This window comes from Henckelia pumila, chromosome 3 (assembly GCF_033568475.1).
Source record: "Henckelia pumila isolate YLH828 chromosome 3, ASM3356847v2, whole genome shotgun sequence".
In the NCBI taxonomy this organism is placed as follows: Eukaryota; Viridiplantae; Streptophyta; class Magnoliopsida; order Lamiales; family Gesneriaceae; genus Henckelia; species Henckelia pumila.
In genome coordinates this window covers 62,787,620-62,800,817 of record NC_133122.1, presented here as the reverse complement: position 1 = coordinate 62,800,817, position 13,198 = coordinate 62,787,620, and the positions used below count along the sequence as shown (strand labels likewise).

The 13,198-nt window shown below is 33.1% G+C and overlaps 2 protein-coding genes across 2 annotated transcripts; both read left to right on the top strand.

Annotated features, from left to right (window-relative positions):
• The first annotated feature begins 3,185 nt into the window (after positions 1 to 3,185).
• On the top strand, positions 3,186 to 7,171 carry LOC140891362 (uncharacterized). The gene is made up of 9 exons (XM_073299821.1): positions 3,186 to 3,505; positions 4,284 to 4,506; positions 4,607 to 4,756; positions 4,874 to 5,008; positions 5,311 to 5,376; positions 5,470 to 5,520; positions 5,918 to 6,025; positions 6,525 to 6,609; positions 6,867 to 7,171. The coding sequence occupies exons 2-9, from the start codon at positions 4,399 to 4,401 to the stop codon at positions 7,034 to 7,036; spliced, it is 873 nt and encodes a 290-aa protein (XP_073155922.1). The 5' UTR covers positions 3,186 to 3,505; positions 4,284 to 4,398; the 3' UTR covers positions 7,037 to 7,171.
• Positions 7,172 to 11,111: 3,940 nt separating this feature from the next.
• On the top strand, positions 11,112 to 11,789 carry LOC140888870 (uncharacterized). Its single transcript, XM_073296575.1, has one exon. It carries the CDS (start codon positions 11,112 to 11,114, stop codon positions 11,787 to 11,789), a length of 678 nt encoding a protein of 225 aa, XP_073152676.1.
• The last annotated feature ends 1,409 nt before the right edge of the window (positions 11,790 to 13,198 follow it).

Below are 13,198 nucleotides of genomic sequence, written 5' to 3'. Positions count from 1 at the left end.
AAGCTGCAAAATTCGGGAAATAGCATAAAATTAGAGGCAATGCTACTATATATAAGTCACTTTGAGGTGAAAATCTTGATATGCTAAAATCTTAAGGGGCCAAAGGTCTCTCACACCCTCAAAATGGTAAATCGTTGCACCAAACCTTTTATTTAATCTCCTAATCCATACAGAATGCAAAATCATATGAAACACATCAAAACATATCTACTTCTGATTCAAATAAGGCAGAGATTTCTCATGAGAGTAATACAGTAGATCTGTCTGCATGTTTCTTAGAGGAACGAAATAAAAGTTTCACTTTAATCAAAGAATTTATATATATGGATCTGAATCGAATGCTACAAGCCTAAACCATTGGATAAAGTATGAAATTCAACAGCAAAATCGATCAACCACTTATATATAGAATATTCAGTGCAGAAATAGGCAACTTGCTACATGAAAAATGCTTTCACTCTTGGTATGAGGAGCACACAACTCAGTGAGAGTGTCAATTCAGATATCAAAAGTTGTATAAAACACAACTTTGATATAATGCAATTTTTCAAGCACTTTGAACGGATCTTGGATTAGAAGCGGTACAATGAGCTAAGGTGTGAATTTGATACACGTCAAAAATTACCGAGATTAAAGCTTGAGAGTTCTCCTATGTTGCGTCAACTTTCTGAGATTTATACCCCAAACATATTTCATTTATTTCAAATGGAGTTTGTTTTGTTCGCAGCTTCTTACATAAAATATAAAAATGAAACTCTACCATTATTTGATTATGTTATCGATGGAGAATGGAGGGTGACATTCAAGCCTAACACCAAGATGATTTCATTTAGCTGCAAAAATATTGAGATGAATGGATTATTGTGTTGTCATGCTGTGAAAGTGTATGATGTGATGTACGTAAAGAAACTTCCTGAGTATTATATTTTGAAGAGGTGGACAAGAATATTGTATGCCACTTTTGGGTACCAAGGAAGTTGGTGTCAGATAATGGAAGACAGTTCCGGGGTAGTAAATTCCAGGCATGGTGTAACGAGATGAAAATCACACAGGAATTTACCTCTATGGCTTACCCTCAAGCTAATGAGAAAATCGAGGTCACCAATAGATTGATTGTGCAAGCTATGAAGGCTCGGTTGTAGTGCGGGAAAATATTAGGTTGAGGAGCTCCCTAGTGTCCTATGGGTATATCGAACCACTCCCAGGACGGCCACGGGGGAAACTCCATAGTAACCTCTGGGCGAATCATGCACCACAACTTGTTCCGCTAGAGTACAAGGATATGATACAGAGAACAATGAATGCAGCGCGACAGATCTGTACATTATAGAAGAAACAAGATAACGAGCTCTGATCCAAATGGAAGCTTACCGAGGTCGCATGACTCAAGCATACAACAAGCGAGTGAAGATGAGGAGTTTCCAAGTGGGCGACTTGGTATTAAGGAAGACCCAGCCAGCGGGTGAAGTGGGGAAGCTTGATCCCAAATGAGAAAGACCCTTCAAATCATCCAGAAGACCACCACAGGAGCTTACTACCTAGGAGATGACCAAGTCAGCCGCTTGAAGAGACCTTGGAACATTTACCATTTGAAAAAATATTTTTCTTAAGTATTCCCAGAACTTTAGCGACCGACCTGACCACGTGCATGATATTTTATTGAATGTGTTAAGTTTAAAAGTTTAAATTTTTACGTGTTATATTTAAAATTTATTTATATTTCTAAAGTTTAACATTATTTTGATATTGTTAGATTTTAGAGGACAATGCTTGGATGCATTCAGGTGAAGAGATACCGAACATGATATAAGGTATAAAATTTGTTTTATTTTAGTTTATGTGATTTTTTGTCTGGTTAGTTAAAATAATTTATTTAAAATCTTAGGGAATAGAGTGGACTTTAGAATTATTAAAATTATTTATTAGTAAGAAAAATTTATTTTATCAGGACTGGATTGGTAGGAAAAATTTATTAAACATAAGTTTTTGGACCGGGCTTGAGATTTTAATTAGAAAATAAATTAAACAATAGAAAAAAAAAAGAAAAAAATAGAGAAAACGTTTAGAAGCTGAAAGAGAGGCATAAATGTGAGGAAAAAAGGAGGCGGCTAGGGTTGAGTCGTGGTGTTTTAATTGTGTTCCGGTCAATCTTTGGTCTCATAAACGCTCTCCAAACCATCCTTTCTTCGGCGAAAGGCAAATAAAAACCTGTTTCTTTCATGTACCGTTGAAGCCATATAGCTTTTAATGCTTTTTGGAGGTATTTTGATGATCTAGCCCTGATTTGATTATGTATATGCGGATACGGAAGATTTAAGACATGTGTGTGTGTTTAGAGGTGTAAAAGTGGGTGTATCTGTATTGCTACAATACTTATATGGTGACTGTACACGTATACTATATGTATACACATACAGTACCATATATACTGTATATGTTGTGATTTCTGCACCTCTATGTTCTTATTAACCGAAAGAGCAGGATCACAAGTCTATCACACTTATACAAATCCACAACAAGCATGCATGATAAGAATGAAGAAGATGAACAGAATTGATTTTACGTGTTTCGGTATTCAATACCTACTACACGTTGTAATTCATAACTCACTCTGATGATCAATAAAATACTTCGCTTGGACCCAACACCCAAGCAAAGTATTTTATTGATCTTCAGAGTGAGTTATGAATTACAATCCATATCCAATCACCACAAGAATTAATATACTTGTGAATAAAAAACAGTTATTCTAACTAACTGATAGACACTCTCCAATTGAACTGAATTAGTTAGATCCTCATAGCTAATGTGAACCCAATAGAATCTTTGATCGAGTAATACAGAAATAGAACCAACTCTAATAATCTCCACCTTGGTTCTGTCTTCTGTTCCTTCTCTTGTATTGTCTTGGTGTTGGCTGCAGACCCTTATGCTTCAAGGTGTTGTTACTTTTACCAAATCCAGACATCTCTGAAATTTGGACAATGGTAAGCTTTTATTCATCATATCTGTAGGATTATCCTCAGAAGCTATTCACAATTTTGATTGATCCTTTTGCCACAATCTCTCGGATAAAATGAAGCTTGATGTCAATATGCTTTGACCTCTCATGAAACATTGGATTTTTGATAAGACATAAGACACTTTGACTGTCACAATGTATAATCGCTTCACCTTGACTAACTCCAATTTCATATCCCCAAAACGAGATTTGGCTCATATTTCCTTCCGCTAACGAAGAAACTTCGATCCGTTCGAGGGGTTTTCTTCCTTACATCGGTAGATTCAATCTTCGATCCGTTTGAGGGGTTTTCTTTCTTACATCGGTAGATTCAATTTGAGCCATAGATCGCTGGTTTTAATGGTTCTTTCTGCCCAAATCCCGCTCTGAAACAGTTCTGCGCTTCAGCTCGTTTCAGCTGCGTTTTGAGCTTCTCCGCCGTGCTACCAACGTGCCATCGCCGTGCTGCGTTTCAGCTTTTCTGCGCCTACCTTTTTTTTCCTGGTATGTATAAATCTTTAGAATTCACGTATTTTTGGTTTGTGAAAAAGTGACTTTTTTGAGCCTTTTTCAAAAGGGTTTTCTTTATCAAGTCATAATATTATTTACATTATGATATTCCATGAAATTTGGCTGAATCTTCAAGTTTGCATCCCCAATCGAGAATTTCAGACTGGTTTAGAACAATCTAGAACAGCTTCTTTGATCTCGGCAATTGTCTTATTGGATGTTTATTCACAATCTTTTTGTTTAATATTTAATTGATGAACAAATTAAATTTAATTGTGGAAAAAAAATCGAAGTGCTATAAATCCACATCCATGCAATAAATTCACGTACTTTAAATTGAAGTTCATTTGTTTTTTGAATTTAGATATATCATATGCTTCTTGATGAATTGAGAAACCCTTAATTTATTTTTATGAGTTTGTATTCTTCTTGATGTATATAATCATGTATGTAAAAGTCTAGCATATATACATACGTGTGGTCAAGTACTGAGTATTGCAATCTTAAAAAGTCTTGCAAATCATTTTCCTGGTTGTTTTTTCCCCTAATTTCCTAACGGTGAGTTGTCCCAAACGTGACTTCCATGAAACCACGATGAATCAAAGAATGGTTGTTGCATTTAATTCCTGCTTGCTTATATTACTTTGTGATAGTGACTTCAATTTTTATATTGCACGATAGTTTTTATTGGAGATGCGTTTGCACTTCTTTTTGATACTGCAATGAATAGGTATCTTAGTCATAATTTTAATTGTTAACTATGCAATTTCAGATTTGCGGCTGAACAGCGTGAAGCAATGAGCGAGAGAAAAGTTGTCAACAAGTATTATCCCCCAGACTTCGATCCGGCGAAGATTCCGCGGCGGTGACAACTAAAGAATCAACAGATGAAGGTCCGCATGATGCTGCCTATGAGCATTCGCTGCGGCGCCTGTGGGAACTACATATACAAAGGAACCAAATTCAATTCCCGCAAGGAAGATGTCATTGGAGAGGTACTCGATGTTCTGACTTACCAGTTTGTCCTTAATTAAGATTTATCAGTAATGTGTTGACAACATTCTCTCTGACTTGGTTGTATTTGCTCATATGCAGACATATTTGGGAATCCAAATTTTGAGGTTCTATTTTAAATGCACAAATTGTTCAGCTGAAATAACTTACAAGACCGATCCACGGAATTCTGATTATCTTGTTGAATCGGGTGCAACAAGAAATTTTGAACCTTGGCGAGCTGAAGATGAGGTAAACTATTCTTTTTACGCATTTCATACTCTGTAATTTTTTTAGGTTTTGAGAATGAGACTGTCTTCATGTTAGAATTATGATTTCAAAATTCAAATACATTCTCTTTATATGCAGGCGACTGACGAAGCAAGTAGAAAAAGAAATTTTGAAGGGATGGGAGATGCCATGAAAGCCTTGGAGAATAAAACTTTGGACTCCAAAAGGGACATGGATATTCTTGCTGCTTTGGAAGAGATTAAATCTATGAAGGTATATATTTGTTTTAAGCGTGACAACTTTTCTAATTGGTTTTATCATCAATCATCATATTTGCTTCTATGTTTGTGAATATATAATGTCTTACTTTGTTGTCCAATATTTGCTGAGATTTATGTTTGAGGTTTTAGAATTTGATGTTCTGCTGCTACTTGCTTTGATGATTCATCGGTCATCCCTTGCTTTTGTGGTTCTGAAAACTGTGGGGCCTTAATAATATGCATTGTTTTATTAATATGAATCGCATGTACACAAATCTAATTTTTTACTCTTTCGTTTTCTTGTGCCTTTTGCAGTCAAGACATGCAAGTGTTAGTGTAGATGCGATGCTTGAAGCTCTTCAACATTCCAACGAGAAAAAGGTCGTTATCACTACCTATCGTCTTGATTCAGATCTTGTTTGGATTCTCTAACACATTTTATTCTGACTGCATATTATATTGTTTGTTTTATAGGAACGTATCTTGGAAGAGGAAGATGAAGCTGTTGTAAAATCAGTATTTAAGGTGAGAAGTCAATTGAGCCCAATAATCTAAGCCTTAATCTTTGTCACAGTTTTTCAACCGCGGCATCGTCTCTTTTTTCTAATTTTCACTATGACTATTAGGATAAATACATGACAGCAGCCATTCTCTCTCTTCTTTTTACCGTAAATTAAATCCAGCGACATGTTTAATTCCAAGATCACCTCAACTTTTAAGAACTCATTTTTAATATTTTGCTGCTTGAATATTTTTGCATACTCATTTTATATATGTATACTTTAAAACATCCCGACAGGCATACACACTGCCTTGTGATTTAAATAACTATTGGTTGTTTTCTTTTGTTTTTGATCCTCATCTTCCCTACGTGCGTTGTTTTGGAGTTTTCTAATTCAATCACATTCCATCATTGAAATAGGGACAAAGAGAGGCTTGTGCCATACGAAGAATTGACGAGGGAGATATCGATGATAATGAGGATTTTCTTCCGCCTGGTAATGGTGAAACCTCCTCAGGTTTCTTAAAGGTAAAAGTTTCGTTTTGGGTATTTGGTTGAGTTATGCAATTCTCGTGGTCGCAGTAGAAACTATACTGTTCACTGTGTAAATTTGTATTTTCTTTTTTTTTTTTCCCTATGTTTTTCTTTAGTTTTCCAGTAAGCAAATCTATGTTTTGCATGGTTATCATTATGGCTTGCTGGGATTGTCCCCTTGAGACATGTTTCACTTTATGTTTAAATATTTCAACTTGCCGTTGTATTTATGTTTAGTCCTCTGGTAAGAAAGAGGTTTCTGGAGTAACTGGGATCCTTAACCTGTGGTCTTTTCTACTATCTCTGAAAATTCTTATGAGAAGAGTCTTGTGATAGAATTGCAGTGTGTCAAACAGTCATAATTTGTTTCCAGCTAAGGACTTTTTCAAATCAGTATATATTAGCACACCATGTATTTATGCTGAGACCTTAATTGGCAGAAGCCTGTTTTTGTTGAAATTGTGACGACGACTTTGTTATCTTGTTGATGCAGAGGAGAGAGCAATCCCAAGAACAACCTTCCAATTCAACCGATTCTTTGGCAACAACTAGTGCTTTTGAGAACTCAAATAACAAAGGTGTGTACAATTACGTTCTCTGCCATCAATGATTTGATTTTTCGATTTTTCAGTGCATTCAGGCAGTTTTAGTTCTATTGGCTTTGCATTTTACTTTTTGAGTTTCATTTGTTTGCAAAACAGTGATTACAAATTTGAATATGTTTATCTATTAATTGGTACGACTGCTAATTGTCAATTGCCTCGTAGTGTTTTTATGTTGTCTGGATTGATGATTCTTGGGTTGATGTTTGTTAACGAACTTCCTTGTTTGACAGGTAAGAGGAGTGACATTAGAGTTTCTATTGTGAAGAAGATAGCTGCACTTTCCACCAAGGCTATGAAGAAAGAAGTTGCAGTGGCTATGAAGAAAGAAGTTGCAGCAATCAGTACTGGATGGCATTTGCTATGCCAACAGTATGAAAGTGATAAAGATGATTTTTGTTGAATCAAACACGATGTTGTACCAGAATTTATTTTGATCTCATTTCTATCAAATTTTGTTAACATAATTGAAATTGTGTATAATTATAATCAATCCCGCTCTATGTATATATGAATGAGTTATGTTACGTGCTTTCAATTCATTTTATCATTTTCAAATGTTATTAGCTCAAATGAAACTCTCCCGACATAAGATATTTTGAGATTTAGACACATATCATGTGAAGGCTGGATAATGATCGCGTAACTTTATAATTTGTTTTATTTTGATTCAATATAGATCGAATAAATTAATTTGACAATAGTTGTCTAGGTAATGGAATTGTCTGATATAACATGTTTTAACTTCTTTCTAAGGGTTTGTCTAGTTCGATAAATGACGCAGTGGCGCTAAATAAATATTATACGACCATACGACCAAGTCAAATAATATTATAAGTGATGGTGTAAGTTAAATGTTACAACAATAATTTATAGAGATTCTCTCCCTAAAAATATATCTATTATCTTTTATTATATATATATATATATATACCTATTTAAAAGTGTGAATAATAAAAGGTCAAAGTTTTATAATATATAGAGTTATAAAAGTAAAAACAATATTTTAGTTAGGGCATGAACGTAAATCAATATTTAGATTATATGTAAAATTTATTATTATGATAAGGTTAAAATTGACAAAGTGTGTGCATATTAGATAAGGATTCAGTTTCCAAAAAAATTGAAATACCAAAATACTTTATTTTATATTTTCTTGTAGATAATATGATAAGATCAAAATTGACAAAGTGTGTGCATATTAGATAATAATAATTCAGTTTCTAAAAAAATTAAAATACCAAAATACTTTATTTTCTATTTTCTTGTAGATAAAGTAAATACATTTTTCCACAAATATTTTTTAAAAAAATTCAACAAAAATCTTAATTAAATACTAAGACTACATTTACTTAATGAGATATGATTATATGCGGATAAATCATATTAGAACTATTAAAATGAGTTTAATGGATATATAATAATAATAATTGATAAAATGTAACATGTTTATTTCGAGTTATTAATTTTGACATTGAAGTAATGATTGATGGACAAATTACAATTTTACCCTCCACCTATTATAAATAATCTTATGTTTACTTATGTATTTATAAAATTTGGATTAGATTATTTTTGAATATTTTAAATTGGGAGAGGGTATATTAGTTTATCTATGTATTTTTTTTTCAAAAGTAATGATAAGGATGAGTTATACATAAAAATATGAAGGATGAGATATCAAGTAAAATAAAGGTAAAAAAAAAAGTGAAATGACGGGCTTTGAGATTTGGGAAGATTTTTTTTCAAGTAAATATATGATGATATTGGATTAATCAACTTATCATACCTTTATCAAGCCAAGTAAACGCAACTTAAAAGATTGAAACACCAGATATTTGATTTTTATTTGTTTGTAGACTGGATAAACGTATATTTTTTTAAAAAAATCTTATATATTTTAATTTGTGTAAGGATATTTTGAGATAAATAATTATATCATGAGTTCATATTTAAATATAGAATATTATTAGATTTTTAAAGTTATTAATATATATATATACAAAAGTTGAAATTAAAAAAAAATTAACTAATTTTCCTACTCATAAAGCTAAAACCATTAAAAAAATTATGAGATAGTCTTACAATTAATGAAGGAATATTAAATACACCAAAATAAATAAAAATATGCATTTACTCTCAAAATAGGAAAAAATTAGTAAACGTTTTTAACTAATGACATTGAAAATTCAATCAAAAATTTCGGCAATGAAAACATTATAAGAAAAAGAAGATAATTAGATTTTGAAAAATAATAAATTAAAAAGAAAAGATGATGTCAAACAATTACATCAATTATTAACGATATTGACATACAAGTATTAGAAGACGATACATACCAGAATGTAGTTGGGAACGATGAAATTATTGTTATTCTTGTAACTAAAAATTTTTAGTAATAAAAAAAATATGAACGAAAAAATAAAATAATAACGATAGCAAAATGTAAATGATTGATATAAAAAGAAATCATCACAAAAATTCTATTAAGATGATGTGTATATTGATTCTTTCATAAAAAAATAAAAAACAGATGGTAAATGGAAAAAAAAAGCGAGAGAGAAAAATTCAAAATATAAAAGGAAAAAAATAATTGCGCAATAATTTAAATTAAGGTTTAGAATTCATTATCTATATTACATTTGTTTTTCATAAATTAATAGTCACAAAATAAATAATCAACACATAAGATAAGAAATTACAAAATAAATACATAATAAATAATATTGTTTGAAAACATACATACATGAGTTAGAAAATAAGACAAATTCATGATAAGAAACAGATCATAATTTTACAAGAATAATAAAAAAACAATAAAAAAACACTAGCTGTAATAATTGCATAGGTTTCAATATCAATATTGTGACAAAGTAAAACTACATTAAATACTATATTTATAATCTTACATGAGTTATTGATAATGTTTTATTCTAAACTGTTAATGTAGATATAAAATAATGATGACCATAAATAAAAAAATTATTGAAACTCGGGGGTTACATTGTTCGAAAATATTATAAATTTTTTTATTAGTTGCAATATTAAAGATTATATTGATTTCATAACTAAACATGTAATAGTTTTTATTTCAAATAGGATATATATTACCAATTATTATAAAAATATACTTTATTTAAAGAACGACGACACTTCAATAAAGGGATGATAATGGACCAGTTCTAAATTTAGCCTTGTATTAAACCTGCCCCAGAGAGACGAGTTTAGACTCGCCCAAACGTGTTCAAAACAGGTCCGCGTGAGTGTTCGCGTTTGGCCAGACCCACCATAGAAATTGATATTTATAATAAAGATGATAAGAATATTGACTTTTTCATAGAGAAAAAATAATGTGTTGGGAAATTTAGTTTTGGTATTGACAAAACAAAGCCAAACTATTTAAGCGTCTACGAAAAGCTAAACTGATATACAGTGATGATGACGTCATAATGACATACAGACGATAAACTAAACCATAAACGCTTCAGAACACATTCAGTTTACCTTGCTAAACTGAACTCTTCAGTCCATCTTTACTCAAATGATCGTCTCAGAGATACAAAGCAGTTTACCCTACTAAACTGAATTTATCAGTGCACCATTGCCCAACTGAGTGCGTCAATAAATTCACAAGTACTTCAGGATAAGATCGTCCTTACTCTGACATATCTGCAGAACGTAGTGCCGCGATACTAAGGGAATGTCGGCGTCAAAAATCGTTGGTGATAGTGACAAATCCAACGGGAATAATTTGAATCTCATCTGAAGAATGCTTTTGAAATTCTGACCGTTGGAAAACCAAAGAGTATAAATAGGGATCTTGATCAAAGTTCACACACACGAAGTACTGATATCTCTGCTATTGCTCAAAAAATCATAAAGCATCCTACGCTCAAGATTTGATCAAGAAAACTCGAAAGCACAAAACATTCATAGCATCATTCAGACCATTGAAGGGTCAATCTTTGTGTTAAAAGATTTCGAGTTGTATTGTATTCTACTATAAGATCAGTCTAGAACTAAAATCAAAGTGTTATACTAGGAGTTCTTGTTTAGGCAGTGTTTAAGTCCTAAACTAGATTGGGTTTGTGCAAACTGTTTGTATAAATCAAAGTCTTCTAGTGAATCCTTCCAAGGCAGAAGAAGGGGTGACGTAGGAGTGTTTTGAAATCTCCGAACATCCATAAACAATCTCGTGTGTTATTTCAGTTTACCATTCAACGTCACACCTACCCCTAAACTGATTTACCCTAAGTGTTTTAAATCTGTAGCTTGGTATATTTCCGCACACATTTTGTTTGCCAAACTATATTGGACACTAAGATAAGCCTTGAACTCTTTATTAAATCGATCGAGTTCCATTTTTTTTAGCAAAACTACTTGAAAGTATATTCACCCCCCTCCTCTAGACTTTCAACCGATCCTAACAAGTGGTATCAGAGAGGTTATTATCTTATTCTTAAAGCACTCAAACAAAAATGACTCCATTCAGTAAGATTCCTATGTTCTCAAAGAAAGATTTTGATGACTGGAAAATTCGCATGCAAGCACATTTATCAGCACTAGATGATGACATGTGGTTTGTCATCACTGACGGACCTCTTGATATTACAAAGGTTAATACTGCCATAGCCCTCTCCGGAGGTGGTCCTCAATACATTGAGAAACTTAGAATTGAATGGACTGCCGAAGACAAAAAGAAGGCAAACTTGTACAATGTGGCTAAGGATATCTTGTATAAAACTCTTGACAAGAATACCTTTAGCAAAATCAAGACGTGCAAAATTGGAAAAGAGATTTGGGAAAAGTTTATTCAACTTTGCGAGGGAAATGAACAAACCAAGGAAAACAAGCTATCTGTAGCTACTCAAAAATTTGACAACATCAAAATGAGATCAGGAGAATCAATGTCAGAGTTTGACGAAAGAGTTAGCAGCATTGTTATTGAGCTCAACGGATTGGGGAAAACATATCCCAACAGGGAAGTTATCCTCAAAGTAATTCGAGGCCTTCCCAAAGAGTGGGATGTAAAAACAATGGCCATGAGAGAATCAAAAGATTTGAACAAATTAGAACTGCATGACCTGTTTGCAGATCTAAAAGCATATGAGTTCGAATTACAGACTCGAGAGGAAGTCAGTCTACCTCACAACTGACAAAGTCCTTGACTGCAGTGAAAATTGAGTCACCAGCCAAATCGGAAAAGTCAGCAGAACAAATCAGCAGTTATGCCATGTCATTGTTTGTAAAGAAATTCGACAAGTTCATCAGAAGAAACCAAGAAGGATCACACAGAAGAAACTTCCAAAAGAAAGATTCAGTTGAAGAACCTAGAAGCTGTTTCAACTGTGGAAAAATAGGACACTTCATTGCCGATTGTCCCAAACCAAAGAATCTTGACAAAAGAAAAAGCTCAAGGAATGAAAGACACATCTCAAGACAGAAGCATGAAGCATTGGTTGCAAAGGACAGAAAAGCCAAGTGGGCTGAAATAGACAGTGACTCAGAAGGATCAAATGGCTCTTTAGCTCAAGTGATGATGAAGAAGAAGTCAAATGTCTTATGGCAAACGATCATGAACTTCCATCCACCAGTGAACAGGTATTTGATTTTAGTTCTGAGGAATTTACCAGAGAAGAACTAATCAAAGCTCTTCACGATATGGCAAATGAATATCATCAACTGTCCTTAGCATTCGATGAAGTTAGAGCAAAGCAAAAGGATCTGCAAGACAACTCAACTGAAATCTCCTTTGAACAATCAGTTAAGATAAGCTGTCTTGAAACAGAGATTGCTGTGCTCCGAACGAAGAATGAACAGCTCAAGATTGATATGAGGAATCTTACAATTGAAAAACATAGCATGGATGAAATAATAAAATCATAGAATAAATCTTCGAGCCTGTTGACAGAAATGAATGATTCACAAAGACCACCCCACAACAAAACTGGTCTTGGATTTGGTAAGACAGTAGAAACTGGTGAGTCAAGCACTTTACCCAAACTGAATATATGCAAAGGTAAATACATAAACTTTGTACGAGCAGTTAGGGAACATGAAGATGAAAAACCTATTCTGATGACTTGGCAACAAATAGAGCAGAAGAACAGGAAGCGATTTGGTATTGGCTTCAATCCTCATGAAACTAAGGCAGAGAATGCTAAAAGTCCTAAACAGACTAATGCATATCAACCTAATCTCATGAAAGGAAATAGAAATCAATACCATAATCAACATCCAGTTCAAAAGCGATATAGAAATTTCAAGGATATTGGAAAAGATAGAAAACATACAGTCTCACAAGCACATTTCACTCCACCATCTAGAGCATCTAACTTAGTACGTACCTATAGGAACACAGAAACTGGTAAACTAGTTAAAATATTTCAGGTTTGGGTTCCTAAAGGATTAATCCCTCGTGGACCCAAATAGATATGGGTACCAAAAGTTATTCAACTTTGTGAATGCAGGAAGCAGGTACCAAGAAAAAATAAGAGGAATCATAGTATCTAGATAGTGGATGCTCAAGGCATATGACCGGAAATGACAAACTACTATCCGAACC